Source organism: Schistocerca nitens, chromosome 2 (assembly GCF_023898315.1).
Source record: "Schistocerca nitens isolate TAMUIC-IGC-003100 chromosome 2, iqSchNite1.1, whole genome shotgun sequence".
NCBI classification, from domain to species: Eukaryota; Metazoa; Arthropoda; class Insecta; order Orthoptera; family Acrididae; genus Schistocerca; species Schistocerca nitens.
In genome coordinates, this window is record NC_064615.1 from 180,134,807 (window position 1) to 180,154,275 (window position 19,469).

The window sequence follows — 19,469 nt, forward strand, 5'->3', positions numbered from 1 at the left end:
TAAACATGGGAGGGAGCCTTCAAGACTGGATAGACCCCCTCCATGCCCCCTGATGACGCAGCGGCTGACGCCGCTGCTGATAAGAACGCGCGGCAGCCAATCAGCGCTCAACTGGATGGGCGTTGGTCCTACTTCCTGCCTTTTTCTCAGCGGATCGCGCTCTGTTAGAACTAGAGTGCGATCCTCCAGCTCTGGCGGCAGCCAGGCGAAGCTCGTTCAAACTCACCCGCCTTTCGTAGCTGCAGCGGCTAAATGAAGACAGCCATACATGAATATCCACCCGCCTCCCCAGGGGCGTAACCCCTGCAACCCATAGAAGATAAAGATGCTTCAGTAGCCGAATTAGTGTTTAAAGCTTTTAAAAAAAAAAAATTCTCACGAGATAGAACGAACTGATCTGAAATAAAAACTGAATTAGTGTTTTTGGCTTTTTTCTTAAAAAAAAAAAAAAAAAAAACCCTCACGAGATAGAACGTACTGATCTCAACTATGAACATCATAGAGAATAGAGATTGAGATTGCCAGAGATCCCAGAGTACACAGAGAAACCCAGAGTGCATCCCAGAGTGACCCAGGGAACTACAACACTAAGAAGAATTGCTTCTCGGCTTTTGGCAAGATCAATGTGTAGTTGATTTGTAATCGACATTAATATTAGAACATATAAAGCTGTATTAAGTGGTCTTTTTTTTTTTTTACCAGTTTTCAAGTTTTTTATGATCAAACTTACAGGGCTGTGCATGTCAGTGACCTCATAGGAACCTATGAAATGTGGCAGTAGCTTAGCCAAGATTGTTGATTGCCTTAGTGTGCGCCCACATGTTTTTAATAAAAACATGTTCACCTATCCGCATTGAGGGTGGACGCCTATCTTGGTTATATCTGTGAGCCTTTTGCCAATATGCTGAGTAAATGCTATTAACTGCTCTCTTCCAATTCTGCTTGAGCGTATTGGGATCTACATTCTCAGGAAGAAGAGTGTCAATAGACAAGAGATTAGGTATTGCTGAATTTACTGCATAAGCAAACATGAGGTTGACTGGTTTAGTTTTGAGACATGGTCTTGTGAGACTCAAGCACAGCTGAACTGAAGGCAACATTTAACCAATTAACATAGTTATCCTAGTTACATTGATTTAGGCGACATTTAAGCAAGTAACATAGTTATTGTAGTTACCCTGAGCTTGACTGCGATAGATGATGAGTGAGACTTCCAGATTTCTGTTAACTCGCTCAGCAAGACAGTTGAGTTTAATGTGAGTTATGGGATTCCCAAAACAAATATTTTTGAATTGTCACGGTGTAAAAGTAGGTGCATTATCATTATTGGCCCAGAATAGAAAATTGTCTACTCAGATGGAAACTGGTTAAACCATCACCACATCCTGGGTTAGCACAAGCCACACAAAGCATGTAGAGGCATAAACTGTTATCAACAAGTACCTATTGCCACATTTAATCCATAGAAACAGTTCCAAGTAATCTATAAAAAGCTTGTCCATTGGCTGCTCTTCACAACGGGACTGTAAAAGACCACTCCCAACACTGTCCAACCAGTCTTCTGATGTCAAATGTTAAACTGAACCAAGTAAGATGTTTCTTAGCTTTAGAGTTCTCTAACTGACCATCACAAAGAGAAGGATTGAAGTAATGAAAAACTGTGGGAGTAAGAAGACAGATTTCAAGTGCCCATTGTATTTAGTGTGATCACATAATATACCCTTATTCAAATAATTTCCTTGAACATACTGATTGACAGAGCTGATATTTAATATCACCAATACTGTGATCCTTCTCTTGCCTACTCGATAAGATTTTGAAGAAGATAGGCCATCTCTGTCAGAATGATATTAGTGAACTCAGTATCCATCTTGCTGCAACAGTTCATCTCCCTCTAGGCCTTCATGGAAGACTTGACTCAACACATCTGTTGGTTGTTGCTCTCTTTTATCTGACTAACAGCAAAATGGAAGGCTGAAACCCGCAGCACCCAGTGAGCAATCCATTCTGTTTTGTGAGGATGAGCCAAAACCCAACTGAGGACCTGATTGTTGATCTCTAGATGAAATTTCCTGTGCTGTAGACAGGATTTAAATTTTTTTAAGCCAAAGAGAGCAGCCAACGCAAAGAGCACATACACTGAATCTTTAAGGTCATCAGTGGAAGGAGCTCTAAAGATGTACATTGTTGGTCGGCAGGCTCCTCGATAATCTTACAACAAAATGACAGCAGTATCTGAATTGGATGTGTCTATCAGCAAAATGAATTCATGCTGAAAATCAACGAACCCAGAAATAAATTCTGTAAAAAAATTAACCATGCCAGTAGAACGTGCTATTGCTTTCTTATCTGCTGGAGGGAAAAATTATAAATAGCTCTAATGCATTCATTATCAATCTTTATTCCTTGAGCAAACATGAGATAATCAAGAAAAGTATTTCTGTGTAAGCAAAATCAATCTTGCCAGGTTTTACAGTCAATCCTGCATCCCTAAGGCAGGTCAAAATCTTACAGAGGTGTTCCAAATGTTCAGGAATAGATTGACAATAAATTGTGTTATTATCTATGTTGTTGTAGGTCTGCTTGAATTTAAGTTTCCCAAGAATTGTCCAACAAATGGGACAATACAAACCGAAGAACACTGCCTTATATTCAAATAATTTATAACCAGTGCAGAAGGCAAGCAAAGACTTAGATTGTTGTGCAAGCTGACATTAAAGGTAAGCCTAATTAACATCAGGAACTAACGTGCCCCAGAAAACAAGGTGAAAGAGGTGTAGAGTTTGGACGAGGGCACAGACTGCAAGACAATTTTTTGGTTGAGGACAATGTAGTGAACTACCTACTGGCTTATAACCTTCTCCCCTCCATTTCGGCACCAAAAACACGGAAGATGAATAGGAATATGCATTTGATGTGGTGACGCATGGTAGGTGGAATACCTGACAGGGATTCAGCTGATAAGCTGAATTTCACATTCAGTTTCACCAGTAAGCTACAAAAGATGAGTCAAAAAATCGTGGAACTGGTTAAGCAAATTCAGCAAATGGTTAGCTTGATCTCAAGGTAAATATCCCACTTCAAATTGAGATTTACTGCCATTAAGATCAATAATTTGAGGAATGAAAAAATGCAAAGTGATTCATGGTTAACAGCCAGGCAAACCCTAGGCAAGGAAGTTCTAGTAACACCACCTAGTCGAGTCACACCCCGTGGGTGGTCAGTTCCTTTGGCTACTGTGCTGTGCAGCTGTTCCCAGGTGCCTGCTGTTTCGTTTTAGCCATGTGCAAAATGCCTGATTACATCAGCAGGTGTCTTTCCCAATTTACTTGCTAATTCCCCTGATTTTTGGAAATCACTCTTATCAGGTGGTTTATTTTAGACTCTTATGATCTTCTTTGTTGGCTGGAAAAACTAGTACTCTCAACATAATGAATAATTTCGCTGAGTTCGAGAAGGATCTCAGGTTTATTACTGAAAATTACCCTAGATTGATCCTAGGGTTGCATACGATGAATTGTTTTCAACGACCTCTCTTTCAATAGCTTCAACACAAAAGGCAAGTTGGGCCATCTTAAAGAGTTTCAGCATAATCAAAGGAAGGTTCCTGCTGGCCTTGCACTAGAAAATAATTCTCATTAATAAGCTGATCTTTCAATCTATTGGATTGCTAAATATTCTCCTTCTTAAATATCTCAAGATGTCCCCTTCCTCGGTAACCTGTTCTAAAGTGCTTCGGAAATGACCCTTGGCCAAGGGAACCACAATTTGAATAATCAGGAAGACAGATTGTTGCATCTCAACTGATAAGTGGAGGTACTGTGCAATCTGGGTACTGTTATCCATGGGTAATTCATGAATACCTTGCAGAATGGCCCTAACTTAATTAGGCAAAAGATTAAAAGCTACCACATATCCACATCATCACCCTCCAGCAATCCAACCCCCATCTTGCTGGCCTGCTTGAAGAGCAGAGATTTCCATACACTGCTGCAATTGTCGTAACATTTTCCTGCAGTTCTTCTATTAAAGAAATTTTCTTGGCCTCCAAATTAATCTGCAATACTTTGCATATTGAATTATTTAATGGGCATTTACTCTAATCAATTGAGAAAGTGATAGGGAGCTACTTTGCAAAATGTGCAAATTAAGTCCGAAGCCTGGCAAGAGACTTAAGACAAATAAGGACTGTCTCTTACCTCATAGAGGTTAGTGGAACTGAGCTGTATCAGGCAGTTGAATGTGCCCCTCAAGAACTCACCCTGTTTCATTAACATTTCATCCTGTATGGCATCTATAAATGTAAGTTCATAGGCCAGCTGCTCCTTTTTGGAGCACCCAAGGTTTAAAACTGAGCGAGGCCCCTACAAGGATATTACCTGTGAATCAAAAGCAAAAGACAGTACACAAAATTGATACAATTGTTAAACACTTTAAATTAACTTTGCACCTTGCCTGGTATGGCCACTTACTTACCTCTCTGCTATCATTGATAGGAAGTGGGAGGTAGGTTTGAGTGGTAAGGTGCCACAACATGAATAAACAGAATTCTCAGCACAATTTTATTAGGGTGGCATGTAAAAATAAGAAAATTTCTCAACATATAATTTCTCAGAAAATGGATCCCAACATTTGAGAAAGGAATGTCATTTACTCACATCATGTGTCATACAATATTCATGAAATTAATAAGAAATGAAGACTAGTAGAATTAATTTGGCAAAGTTAAAGAAACATGCTTTTGAAAAAATAGGTTAACATAACAAGCTTACTGGAGCTTTGGAATGTAATAACATTTATTCAGGATAGTAAATGATGCAAAATTATAAAAATCCAGAAAAACCCTCCATCAATCCACAGGAAGTCAGTCCTACTGTAAAATATTAAAAAGCAAAGAATAAGTACATCTTTTATAATTACATTGATGCCGCTTCATATTTAAACCTTGCTGATCCAGTGTAAATTTTTTCACTCACTCACACACTGATGTCAACTCTGATTGTCAATCAGTGGTTTCTCTCTCAAATTATCATTCCCAATAGATGACAATACCCATATCTGTCATGGATCGTCCCACATCTTTATGTTACCAACATTCTGTGTGACATGAAAAATAAAGTAAAACCACAATAACACCAACTGTCTCTTTTCATACTATTTGGAAAAAAAAAACAAGCAAGGAAAAATCTGGGATGGAATAATGACAATATTATGAAAAGGATTGATTGCTACTCACCATACACCGGAAATGTTGAGTCACAGATAGGCACAACAAAAAGAAAGACTTAAATAAGTAAACTTTTGGCCAAAAGGTTGCCTTTGGAACACACACACACACACACACACACACACACACACACACACACACACACACACACACACACAGAGAGAGAGAGAGAGAGAGAGAGAGAGAGAGAGAGAGAGAGCTGTGTGGGAAAAGCAATCTGGGTGGTGTGTGTAAGGAGGAGGCTGGGGAATTAGGGGAGGGATAGCAGAATAGGTATGGGGGACGCTGAAGTGCTGCTTGTAGGAGCATGAAGTGGCGAGGGTGGAGAGAAAGGGTATGCGACTTGGTGCAGTCAGGAGGTTGGATGGAATTTCAGGTAGTTTTGTGTCTGTGTGTGTTTTATGTATTGACATCAGGGCAACCATCGGTTTGGCTGGAGACCTGCCCCCTATTCTTTCTGACCAGCATACCATGTATTTTGATATTTTGGGATCTGTCAAATCTCATCCTTAGGGTGCTGTGTTGGTGATGTCGGCATGCTTTGAATAAATAGCTTGCCCAGGCAGCATAACATTTTTATTACTCCATTTTCAATGTCATAGTTCAATGCTGTGGCTCCCAACTAATTAAATTTTCTGACAGCTAAGAACGAAAGCATTCAATTGTGTTTCGGTCACTAAATTATTTTTAAAAGTCATGACTATTATTCCAAATTTTGCAAGACTTTAATAGTGATAACATAAGTTACCAGTAATTTTTTTCAATTACTAGTGTTAAAACATATCATAGTGCGGAGGAGGTTAGAGCTTGTGAAAGGAATGTATGAAAATCATCTTCCTCACATAGTCCAACCAATACTCTCATACTCTGTACCATGCGTCTATGATAGAGAGACTGATATTCATAAACATTACATATGTTTAAATATCTCTTAAAAATGTATTATAGAGTCTAGGTAGCTTCCAAAATAGACAAGAAATTGCTTCCTTATCCACATCAAAACAGTTAATGAACTAATTGACAGTTTAGCTTGGACATTTTAGCCATGTAGTGGCATTTAAATAGGTAGAGTGTACAAGTATAATAATAATAATAATTATAATAATAATAATAATTATTATTATTATTATTATTATTGGAAGGAAGGAATGCAGTCATCAAAGGAGTGCAGTGATCAACTGATGTACAGACAGTAAGCACAGGGCTACTATAAATGATTAGTTCATTTTAGGAGTTGTGTATTTTCCAAAATATTACATATACAAATTTTATTGATGCAAGAATAGAACTGTAAACTTGCTGAGTTTGCGTTGTGACTGCTGGTTGGCAAGAAAATAGTTTTTGTGACTTGGAATATGTAATATGTTTATCTGGTGCAACAGTGCAGTGTGCCTTCGGTAGGAATTATGGAAAAGCAAAGAACTCTGATGTAAACAGAACATTGTGCTTTGGTACCGACAATTTAGGGACACTGTTTGTTTCTGCAAACGGAAAAGTACTGGTCGACCAAGTGTGCCAGGTGCAATCGTGGAGAAGGTAAGGGAAAGTTTTTATGGGGGGAGACCAATAGTCGGTGCTAGCCTTGAACTTGTAACAGCACAGCATATTGTGTGGTATATTCTGCGATGGGGATTACCTTCCAAACCATACCATCTGCAGCTCATGCTGGAATATTGCAGCAAATTGTGTGGTAGATTAGGCTTTGGAGGCTACCTTCCAAACCATACCATCTGCAGCTCATGCAACAATTAAAACCAAAAGATTATGGCTTGTGCCTTCAATTTTGCATCACAGTATGAGAAGAAAGTTGTTGATCAGTGATGAAGCAACCTACCATTTATCTGGAAAGGTTAATCACCATAATGTGAAAGTGTAGGACACTGCAAATCCTCAGGAAATAGTGATGCATGAATGAGATTCTCCTAAGACTACTGTTTACTGTGCTTTGCCGCAGATGATGCTGTATTGACTGTTTTTCCTCTCTGAGAAGACTGTGGCAGATACCTCGTACCTTGCTACATTACAGTTTTGTTTGATACCACATCTAACAGCTGATTCTGATAATTTCATCTTCCAACAAGACCCTCTCACTGAAGGAACTTAAACAGTGTACATTGTTCGATTGGGTGTAATGTTGAAAGTGAGGTGGGGCTGGAGGTTTATAAAGGACCATGTTTATGATCCCCCCACTGCCAAGGAAACTAGAACAGCTCAGAAAACACATCAATGCTGGTGTGATGAAAAGTGATAGGGTGTTGCTAACATAAGGTCTGGAACAAACTTGACTACCGCTTGGAGATGGGTCATATGATCAGAGGGGCAATCATAGAATATTTTTAGAGTGCAAAATGTAAACTTGGTAAGTTTACAGTTCTAGTCAGGCAAGAATCATATTTTTACTTGTAATACTTTTTAAAATATACAGCTTTGAAAATGAATGAATAATTTATAGCCACCCATAATAGTGCTCTTGCTTTAACTTGTTTGAACATATGGGTTGGGCTCCATTGTGTGCGTGTGAAGCAGATGTCAGAAGGGAGAGGAGTGGTGCAGAGGAACCATGTTTTGTGACAAGTGATGACCCTTAATGTGGATAGTTCACTTCCTTTTCTGAGAAGGAGTTGTAGGTATTTCCAGCAGTGCACCAAGAATTGCGTCGTCATTGTAAAAGAGGTTGTTAGAAGTAGGCAGTACCAATTACATCACTGACTCATTAGTTCATGGTTTAATAAAACACCTACAAAAGCTAAATATCATTTATCTTTTGCCGTTAATTTTGTTGGGCACTAGTGGTTGGTGGTGATAAAGCGGGTTTACTAGCTAATACCTGATTGCACTCATGGCTAATGGTCTCAGAAAAGTTGGTGGGAACCACTGGTTTAGTGTATCTTGATGGCAGTTTTTATAATTGATAGGTGGATGTAAATGCATTTTAGGTAACTCTGCCAGTGAGGACAGCCTTCATCCCCCTCACGAGAATGCATACTGAGACTTCACAAGGTCGCTGTTGACCATGCTGCACCCATCGTTCCTGATCATCAAATATTGCATTACATGAAAACTGTATTTTTGAGTTCATCTCAGTACAAAGCAGAGCGCTCTTAGCAACAGTTATAAATGGAAAACCTCGAACACAACACATTATAAAAATGACTAATTTTTTTTGTGAGCAATCACTAGATCAAGTAAGATCAGTGTGATATTTTTGGATCCAACAACTATCCGTGGGGGGGGGGGGGGGGGGGGTAGGGTAATGGGGAACACATAAGAAAACTGCCAAAGCAGAAATAATGTGAAACAGGTTCATCGTTCACCCTTACTATATGGTGGAATGAAAAACAATTCATGACTGAAAAATGATCTCTTCATGAGGGTTGGGAGATCTAGAAAGTATTTTATTTTAGAGGATATTGCTTCAGTGTCCCTGCCTTGCTCCTGTAATAGTGTTAATTAGGTCTTCAGATTCAGCTGTTTTGTTATATTTCTGTTTACTACTTCACTTCTTGTTACAGCTACTGAATAGAAGATTATTAAACTTCTACATTTGTGGATTACATGATTGTATCTGTCTGTCCAAAAAGGAAACACTGTATAATGGGACTGATTTGTAGTTCATTAAACGCCTAACATTTTAGCATCTGTCTGGTCTGTAGTGATATGATGTGCATTGCCTATTCTGTGCAAATCATTATTCTTCTTCTTAAAACAGCACTGTATAAAATTAACTACCTGTTTTGTTCTTCTGTGTCTTCTGATGCAGTTGTAATCAAATGCCCTGGTAGTGCAGTGGTTAGCACACTGGACATGCATTCGGGAGGACAACTGTTCGAACTAGCGTCCAGCCACCCTGATTTAGATTTATCTAAAAAGCTTAAGGCAAATGCTGGGATGATTCCTTCAAAAGGACACAGCTGCTTTCCTTCCATAATCTGAGCTTGTGCTCTGTCTCTAATGACATTTTTGTCAACGGGACATCAAACACTAATCTCCTCCTCCTCCTCCTCCTCCTCCATGTTGAATGCTATGCTCTTGCCATTAAGTCTGTCATATAGAGCTAAACTTTTCCATATTACTAGTTAGGACAAAGGTTTGTGTTGTTTGAAAAGGAAGATTCACTTGAGAGAACTACAAAATTACACGGAAGCAAAATAGCTGCCCCGTACTTGCCTTTAAGAGACAAAATTCCAAGCACATTAAAAAGTGGGAAAAAAACTATTCGTAAGTTTCAGAACTATAAGTGCCTTCCTTAGGGAGGTAAGATGAATAGGATGGGAAAGATTTGAAGAAAGGGCTGTTCACTCAGATCCAAGGATGCGTGGTTAGGACAATGGGAACAGAAGTTGTTGTAAGAGTTGTCTGTGAGTGTAGGACAATACTGGTCAACCCTCTGCCAGTTTTTCACTTCATAGATGATGTAAGAATAAGGTGAGAAAATGATGGATAGATGGAGAGAGATGAGGCATGAGATGAACAGAGCAATGCAGAACTGAATAGAACATGAGGAAAAAACAGATGGTGGATAGAGCATTCCTAGTTTCACAATACAGAAATACATGTCAGAATATCAGCCACTTTATCTTGTTTTCTCAAGAGTCAATATTAAAATATTAAATGAAACTACATGCTTCCAAAGACCTGTATCAATTCTCAAACATCACCCTGGCACAGTGACTTGCACAACCGTTTGGCCTACCTGAGCATGCTTCCTTCCTCATTCCAAATTCTCGTTCATGCCTCAGGGCACTTGGTAATCCCCCTAAAATCGAACAGCTTGCAGAAGTCTCTGCAGTTGTGCAAAGTCACCATGATGGTGTGGCTTAGTGGCTAGCGCATCTGTCTAGTAAGCAGGAGATCCAGGTTAGAGTCCTGGGCTTGGTACATATTTTCATTTGTTGCTTCACTCTGCATATACACAATAAAATGCCATCTGTTCACTTTTATAATCCCCTGTTTTCTATGTATTATTATCAAGATTGGCATCGGATTTTGATATGTTATACAAACAGGAATATCAGAGCTTGTAATTTTGTCAGCGGAGGAAATGACATAGTAAACATCTTGTGGATGATGTGGAACTTAAGCTGAAAGTAAATTTTTGTTCAGCAGCTTCTCTTACAGCAGTGAAGAATATCTTCACGCAAATCCTTAAAATCAGTGTCTTAGATTGTAATATACTTAATATTAGTGCTGTATACCATACTCTTTCATGAAGTAAGCCATTTCGTTTCATCTTAGATAAATGAAACAATCACTTTTGACTTACTTCTGCAAGGTGGGGCTATGAAATAACCTGATTAATGCTGTAAAACATTGGTTTTTGTATGGGAGCTACTTGATGACATGTTGCAGCTTCTTGTTTCCTTGCTTCAGTGGACCAAAATCTTGTTCCATGTATTGGAAGTACGACGTTGAGGAATAGGTAAGTCGCATGGTGCTAGGTCAGGTGAAAAAGCTGGGTTGTCTAACACTGGGATGCTGCACTTAATTAGAAACCTCTTATCAGACAATGCAATATGAGCCAGTGTATTGTCTTGATGAAGAACCCATGACTTGATCTTCCACAGCACAAGGTTTTTTTTTTCCCCCCTCATAGAGTTGAGCAAAAAACTCAAGGTTGTAATGTTGATTAATAGTCTGACCTTCAGGAATCCAATGAAGATACACAATTCCATGAATATATATAAAATTATGGCAATCAACATCACTTTGAATATTGATTTACTCAAATGAGTTTTTTTTGCTCTTGGTGTATTTAGCCCTTTCCAATACACACAGTTTCCGGATCATAAGCAACAAACCAAGATTGGTCACATGTTATCACTCTTTCCAAGAAATTACGATCATTTTCAGTGGTATTCAAAGTGCCAGTACAAACATTTTCACAAGTTTCTTGCTGTTCAATTGTGAGAATCTTCTGCACCAGTTTTGTACACACTTTTCTCATGTAAAACTGGTTATGTAAAATTTGCCTTACACAATCTGTCAATTCCTACAATTTCAGCAATCAACTTGACCAACTGTCAGATCGAATCAGATGACCTACATTTTTGATATTTCCATCAGTTTTTGATGTTGAAGGGCATCCCGCACATGAGCTGCTGTCGTATTCTTGGCCATCTCAAAATCTGCTCAGCTCAGTAATAAACAATTTTCTCAATGCAATTTTTTTTACTAAAAGTTCAATTTTCTTTACTGAAAGTTAGGTTTCAGTAGCAGTTTTTCCAGGTTTCAAGTGAATCTTCGTGACAATTCTTTGCTCTATTATTACACTTATGATTTTTTCTGGCAAAACAAAATAACTGCTCCTACACAAAGGAAAGCCATGGCCACACAGATTTGTCTACAAACAGCAGATATGCCATATTCAACTGAAAAGGCTTCACACTTAACAGCTATTGGTCATTCATGTTTGGTGCATGCGTACGTACTCTGTGACAGTAACAGTCCCATTATTTTATGGCCACAATTCGTATACTGCCGAGACTCTTCTTCATGGAATCTATGTAATGTAATTGTACACATCATGGCTTTAAACTTCAGACAAACCAATGATTCCTCCTTGTTGACACATCTCCCTCCCTCCCTGACATGAGACCTGCTTAATTGTTTGAATATTATGAGAAGGAAAGTTGCTACTCTCCATATAGCGGAGGTGCTGAGTCGCAGATAGGCACAACAAAAAGGCAACTGGTTTCAGTTGCCTGAGACTGCAGCCATGATGTGTGTGAGTTGCGTTTGCATGAGTGTTTATCTGTGTATGTCTGTTTCTTGTTGACAAAGGCCATTGGCCGAAAGCTTTAAGTGTGAAAATCTTTTTGTTGTGTCTATCTGCGACACAGCTTCTCCGCTATATGGTGAGTAGCAACTTTCCTTCTCATAGTATTGTTACATTCCATCCTGGATTTTCCATTGTTTGATTTCTACTTAATTGTTTCATATTGCAATAGAAATTGAAAAAAACTGGTAGTGAAAAGTCTAGTCATCTAAACAGTTTCACCTTTTAGTAAGTAGGCAGCAAGCAACTTCTGAGAGTGTCTTCCTGGATTTACTATATATTCACTTTTAATCCTAGAACGTTACCAACCTTAGACTCTCAAAAATAACATCTTTATTTCTTATTTAGGTGGAATGTTTTAATATACGCGTGAAACATAACACTTACACTAAATCCACACGTTTTCATTAGTGGCGCAGATTTCATATGAGTTAAATCATTTTCTTAAACTCTTCCAATAAATTACCAAAGAAATGAATATCAAATTATCAAAGAATATGGTGACTTGTAGGTATGTAGATCACATTCTAATTCAAATGCAAACTTGACACAGTGGCCTCGAAGCTGTTTCTAGTCTTTACAGAAACTGGGAACGGGGTTGGAATGAACCTCTTGAACAGACCACTAATTTGTCAATTTAGGTTTCTTAATAAGACACATGTGCATAATTTCAGTGAGAAATAAATAGATTTTATGTAGCTTAGTTTTGCCCACAGGTGCTAAACCCTCTGAGGCTGCTTTTTCCAGCTTGTTTCCAATCTTCGGCTAGTAACTAGAATAGTCATCATATTGTGTTGTGTTCAGGCTTGGTTTCCAGGGAGCTGAATGTAAGCCTCTCTGCGATATGAGGGGTGTTCAAACTAAAAGATGCAAAACAACAGTGTGGGTATAATTGAAGTCTTTTTTCAAAAGTAATCACCAGAAATGTGAGCACAACTATCCCATTGTTTCACAAGCGAAAGGATTTCCTGTTCCCAGAAATCCTGTGCTTGTAATGAGAGTGTCGTTCACAGTGTCCGTCAGTTTGTTGTCAGAGCCGAAGCATTTCCCTATGATACGTTTTTTAGCAGACAAAACACACGGAAGTCACAGGGTGACATGTCTGGACTGTAGGATAGGTGCTCAAGCTGCTCCCAGTTAAATTTGGCCATTACACTTTGTGTGGTCTTGGAAACATGTGGACGCACGTTAACATGGAGCAGAATCATTCCGTTTACGAGCATCCAAGGCCATTTGCTCTTGATGTACTTTGATAGATAGTCTGACATTATGTCAGCTTATAGTTTTTGTTGTGTGACCCATATCAATGAGGGATTTGTCCATGACTGAGTAAATAATATTCTTATGAGTAAAAGATTCCCATTCGGATAATTCTACAATACAATGAAATAAGCAAAACTTGGCAAAATCATACCCACTGCACATGCAGAAGGAGGCAGTATGTGTGAACCAGGGTTTTAAAAAAGTTCTATTAATTGGTTAATTATTCACAGGGTTTTGTGTATTTGTGATGAAATGTGGATTTCTTCAAATTTGCCAGTGAGACATTTTGAGTGTAGTGTTCACTCACAGTCAACCACAATCATTATATATATAAAAAAATTCTTGTGAACCATCATGTTTACATGATACATCCACAGGGAATGCATTTTTATTGCGTCAAAAGGAAAATTAACTTGTGAAAACTATGAAATTAAAAGGAGACATGGATAGCCAACTCTTACTTCAGGAGGTGAAACGCGCTTCAAGTATTGGTAGTAGACACAAAAAAGTACAAAAAACTTCCCTAGCTTTTGGAAATATTAGCTTGTACTGAGCAAGGTGGCACAGCTATTAGCACACTGGACTCTCATTCTGGATGATACTGGTTCAAATCCTTATCCAGCCATCCAGATTTAGGCCTTCCATGATTTCCCTAAATCATTTAGGAAAATGCTGGGATGGTTCCTTTGGAAAGGGCGTAACTGATTTCCTTCTCCATCCTACGCCCTCTAATGACCTTGATGTTGAAGGAATGTTTAACTCTAATCTTTCTTCCTTCTTTCTCAAGGGAGGAAAGATTAGTAGACTGGGTAAGGTTAGAAAGAAGTGGCAGGATGAAAGACGTAGTTATTTTGATGATTAAGGGAAAGAAAGATGAAAGATCAAGGAGGGTAAGAGGTTAAAGATGGTAAATTTGAAGTACAGCTGTTGATATAGTTTTTTCCAAAAAGTATCGATATATATATCTGCGATATTTTTTTCACCGATATATCAACATAGAAATGTCAATATCAAGTGCCGGCATTTTTGCTTTGCCCCCCCCCCCCCCCCTCTTCCCCCGGTAAATATTTGAAATTGTAGTAGGAGGGGAAAAAAAAATTTATGCAACTAGTATGCTATTTCTTCACATCACCATTCTTCAAAAACAGTTGCTGAAAATGATGAACAAAAATCTAAATGACAAGATTGGTCTTTGCGGAAGGCGGAGACGTGTGTGGGGAAATGCTAACGTAATAAGCACTTTGCGCTGCCAACAGAAACTGTGATGTTTAGCTTCACGATGCAATTTTGACACTACAGCTGCTAGGTTACTGGCATTTGCAGAAATGAAAAAAGCATGGATGTAGACATGAAGTGTTCCGGACAAATCAGATATGTGATGAAACTGAATGACAGACATATTGGACACCTTATATTGTGCCAGTTACATGCAGTTACCAATGTTAGCAAAGTGGTTACCACCAGGTGTGAACGTGCATCATTTTCAATTCTTGCTCCAAGGGGGTGTTGTACAGAATATCTAATAGTAAATCAATACTTAAACATATAGCTCTAAAACTGGCAGTATATTTACAGTGTGCAGTTGATATTTTGATAGGCCAGTACATTGATATCTTTTCTTTTGATATAACAATATATTGCTACTTTTTTATTTATTTTTTTCTTTGATATATCTAGGGCTGATAATGATATTTCTTTAAATATCAGTATATGGGATTCCGAATATTTTTTTAAATGTCAACAGTCCTAATTTGAAGCACTGTGCCAGCTTCAGTCCAGAGGTCCTGGATCAGGGTGCCTCCCCAACACCTTTCGTGTCACATGGAGTACTTCTTGGAGCCATTTTCAGGGTGTAAGGGGTTGTTACACGCTACTATACAAATGTCTCAATTGCTATAGAGTTTGTTACTTTTGTGTGTGTTCGTCAAGCTCAGCCACACAGTGGAGCAATATTCTTTTGTGGGAAAGAAATCGGAAGATAGAATTCATTGTTTTATATGCCATTTTGCCAACATTTCATTTCTTTTTACATTTGTTAATTGGAAATATTATTCAGCTATTTCACAATATTTCTGCCAGCCCCCTGTAAACACTAAAACCACAGTTACTTTGTTGCATTTTTCTTATTCGATATCATTTTTGTCAAAAGTTTGGTCCTGTTAGGGGGGAAGTTTGGCTATTCAGGGACAAGTACCTATGATGAGCAATTCCTATAAACATCACAGCCTGCCACAAAATACGTTTTAGACTTTTAAAAGCTGGCATTCAGTTTACAGTTGTTTCAGTCACGTACTACTGCTGACAATGCAGGCCAATTTCTCTCTCTCTTTCTCACTCTGTGTACATGTAATTTTACAGATGGATTGTTTTTTTATTTGCTTCAGGAACATCATAAACGTTCAATACCTAAAGATACTTGGAACTTACTCCTGGATTTTGCAATGATGATAAATGATGATATGTCCAACTATGACGAAGAAGGTGCGTGGCCCGTACTTATTGATGACTTCGTGGAATATGCACAGCCGTTGGTATCAGCGGGCACTGCTCCACAGAACACTCAAGTTTAACACTGCTTTTGTTTATAGTGTTAACAAAAAAAAAAAAAAAAAGTGTGCATCGTGCTATGTTTCGTCTTAACATTGTTCAGATTGTCTCCCAAAAACTTGAGAATAGGAATGTCAAGAAGGACATGTGTTTTGTGTAGTCACATAGCAAATTCATGCTGTGCAAGTACCTGCCATAAACGAAGTGCTTCATATTTTCTGACTTGATACATTTGTTAAAATGTTGTCAGTGCTTTCTGTTGTTTTGCAGTTTTATCTTTGTTTCATGTATTGTAAAAAAAAAACGAAAATTAGAAATATATATAATTTTTTAAAAATTATACAAATGACTTTGATGCTTGTTGGAAAGTACGGGACTAATTTTCAGCCAAAAATTGCTACTTATAGTTTAAACTTGCCCTGTCATGAAGGCTCAGAGTGTGAGAAAAAAAAGGAAATGCTTAACAAAAGTGTTTGCGCAGATCAGATACTTACCTTATGTTAGTTATTTGATACAATGTGTATGATAATTTAGCAGAAATGTGATATATATTTTGAGAGAACCCCCTTGTTTTTTAAGTTGGTATGTTTTGAGAGATTCTGTGGTATTAAAAATTTGATCTCCAATGTTTTGTAACTGGCATTTTTGCTTCCTATAATGGTGGAAAATAAAAGGACCATACTCATAAAGCAGTGCAGTCAGTGCACCAGCAGATATGCTTTATTATGTTTACAGTACAGGGAAAGTGCAAACTCGGAAAGAATTATCTTTCCATTTGTGACTTCTTGTCTCTCATAAACATTATAATTTATTTATAATGTTTTCCTTAATTATCTTAAGGAGCTCTTTTGTTAGTTAATCTTCCTGAGCTTATGATGAAGAACGTTTTATAAATCAGGCACGCTCTGTTAATTTATACTGCTATATCCCAGTTTTCTCACTTGCTCAAAACATTTTTGTGTCTCCCGGTGACAAAAATTTATTACATTATTAGCCACTCCGTTCTGCTTTTGTAGAATGTAATGTTTATGTGAAAAAACAATATTGTATGTGAGAGAAGGATAGAGTTCATTCAGGTAGTATTGAGTGAACATTATGTTAACATAAATGTTGGACTGTTATGCTTTATGATTGCTTCGTTTAGAATCATCCATGGTTCCCACTATTGATTTTTCGCACAGCTAGCGGAATTGATTGGATAATAACATTAATGACTATGGTAGAAATACAATTGTGCCTGCAATTTTCCATGTAAGATGTTGACTGGTTGTGTCTGTCTTAAAATGTGGAACTTCTCTACTATTTAAACACTTTTTTGTGCCTTTGGAAATTTCTGTTCCATAGCGTAATTATTTTGTTAGGGCCTCTGCTATCCATATAACATAGAACCTATTAAAAACAGAAGATGAAATGTCAAGTATGATGAATTTACAACAATTGCATATTAGTGTTTATGTATAGTTTGATTGTTCTGGGCCGTTTTAGTTGCTATTCCTATGCACATCACAGCCTGATACAGAGTACATTGTTGACTCTTAACAGCAGGTGTTCATTGTACAGTTTTTTTCCGTCATATGGTATTTCAAGGAAAAAAGAACATTACCCATTGATTTGATTACTGTTCATTATCCAAGTGCAATCAAGAATCATTTATATGGGAGTCTGAACTATGCATAACAGTACTTTTTACTGGCCATCATCTAGTGAAATTGCTTAATATTTGGAGTTTAATGATTGTTATCTCAGTTTTTATGCATGCACATTTTTTTATAGCATTGATGTTTATTAATTAAACCCATCATTGCGTGTAATAGTTTGTTTTCTGAACTTATGTGCAAAAGTCAAAATAACATGTCCTTCAAAACTTACCTTAAAGTAATGAAAGTTTTTAAGCTTCAGGCTATAAATTAGTGAAAAATGATTATTTAATTTTATCCTCCCCTCCCTCTCCCACCCAGACAGAATTCCCCCTTCCCCTCTCACTGGATGTTTATCTTAGCTGTTATTTGACATTGTTTTGTATTTCTGGAGAACTGTGGTACTGTTATACACTTGGCTTTAAATAGTGTGTAATAAATAAACTGCATTGACAAATAATTAAGAAATGGAATGGTTGATGAAAAGAAATTCATAAGTAAATGTTTAATCAGATACCACAAAAGTCAACAGAAAACTTTCAAACAATTGAAAAAAAAAAAAGAAGCATTGAATTTCACCTCCTTGGAAATGAAAGATCTTTCTTTACGAGCAACCGCACTTCAGATTTTTCCTATCTCAGCTTTAAAAAAAAAAGAGGTACTTTTAGCTCCAGGAGATAAATGTCAGTGTTTACTTATAGGTACTTCTGCTAGGCTGTGATGTCAGTTGGTAGTGAATGCAACATTTTGTCATGCAATATTATGTTAAATAACTTGATTTCAATTCACATTAGGGGGGAAAACACCAACAATTGCATATTTGTACCGTAGCATAGTTATGGAATCTGTAATAATCATTTAGTTTTTATCACTTGCAACATAGTTCCAAATTATTGCCCATATGATCCACATGATGAATGTTCTTGATTTTCTGTTGATATTAACTGGATATGTGAACATGTGACTTACAAGAAATGGTATATTTTGCTCAAGGAAAGCTTATATCAATTTCACCTGCTTTTAATTGTACTGTAGCTGATAATGTTTTATGTTGTCTGCTTTCCCTAGTAGGTTATTGTTAACGGTCTTTGCTTTTGATTAAGTCTAGGTTAATTGAATGACAGTTAACATTTTGAACTGATGGTGAAATAATATGTAGTCAAGAATTTTCAACCTTCTGGCAGAAGCAGAGCATTTGATTCTAATAGTCAGTCAGAAAGTACATTTATGTGCACAAAAGTATTCCTTTGGAATCTAGTACAACTTCAGTAAAAGTTTTTGGCAAGCGCATTTTTCTATATATTTGTGCACAGCACTTCTTTATCAATGTTATAAAATGTAAAGCGAATCCAACCAGTTGTATCTAATTGCATTGGTCCCTCTGTCGCATAATGGTCTGCAAAAGTTCTGTACTGTATACAAGATATCTGTCTTACTCAAGCTAATTATATGTGATAAGTTATTGTTCTGGTCATTTCTTCTCCAGTTGTTGTTTAATTTTATTCCAGAAAGGATCATAATTGTGTTTGCTTGCCCTTTGATTATGTTTGTTTTGTATAGTGATGTAATGTGTCTTTTGACAATGTATCATGTTGCACCATTGCCTAGTGTTTTCAAGGACTATAGGCAAACAAAGTAATGTGGTATTTGATTGTATCATGTATCTGTCGAGTGAAATAATTCATTGTAAAACTTAGAAAATCTTCTGTTTTATTCAGTTCCCTTGGAAGAGACTGAATTTGCTCATGTCTTATGAATCTTTGTATTTTACTGTTGTAATCGTTTTCACAATATCACTATTTTTGGTAATGTATCACTATGAGATTACAAATTTTTTTCAAGTCTTGTACCCTACATTTAATCTAGATACCTCAATTTTTTAGCTTGATATAATTAACAGTGTGGTGTACGAAGAATTAATTTAACAGTTGGCATGTTGTTATGAACAACAATATGGAGAGAGAATTTAATGTTGTAGATTTCTTTGTATTCTGACAGAGGCATGTTTCAGTAGATTACT

At 37.3% G+C, this 19,469-nt stretch overlaps 1 protein-coding gene across 1 annotated transcript in view; it reads left to right on the forward strand.

The window, feature by feature from the left end:
• LOC126235857 (DCN1-like protein 1) overlaps positions 1-15,912 on the forward strand; it is a 37,896-nt gene extending 21,984 nt beyond the window's left edge. The window contains exon 5 of the mRNA XM_049944734.1: positions 15,650-15,912. Coding sequence (XP_049800691.1) covers positions 15,650-15,835 — 186 coding nt within the window. The 3' untranslated portion in view covers positions 15,836-15,912. The remainder of the gene's footprint in view (positions 1-15,649) is intronic.
• The last annotated feature ends 3,557 nt before the right edge of the window (positions 15,913-19,469 follow it).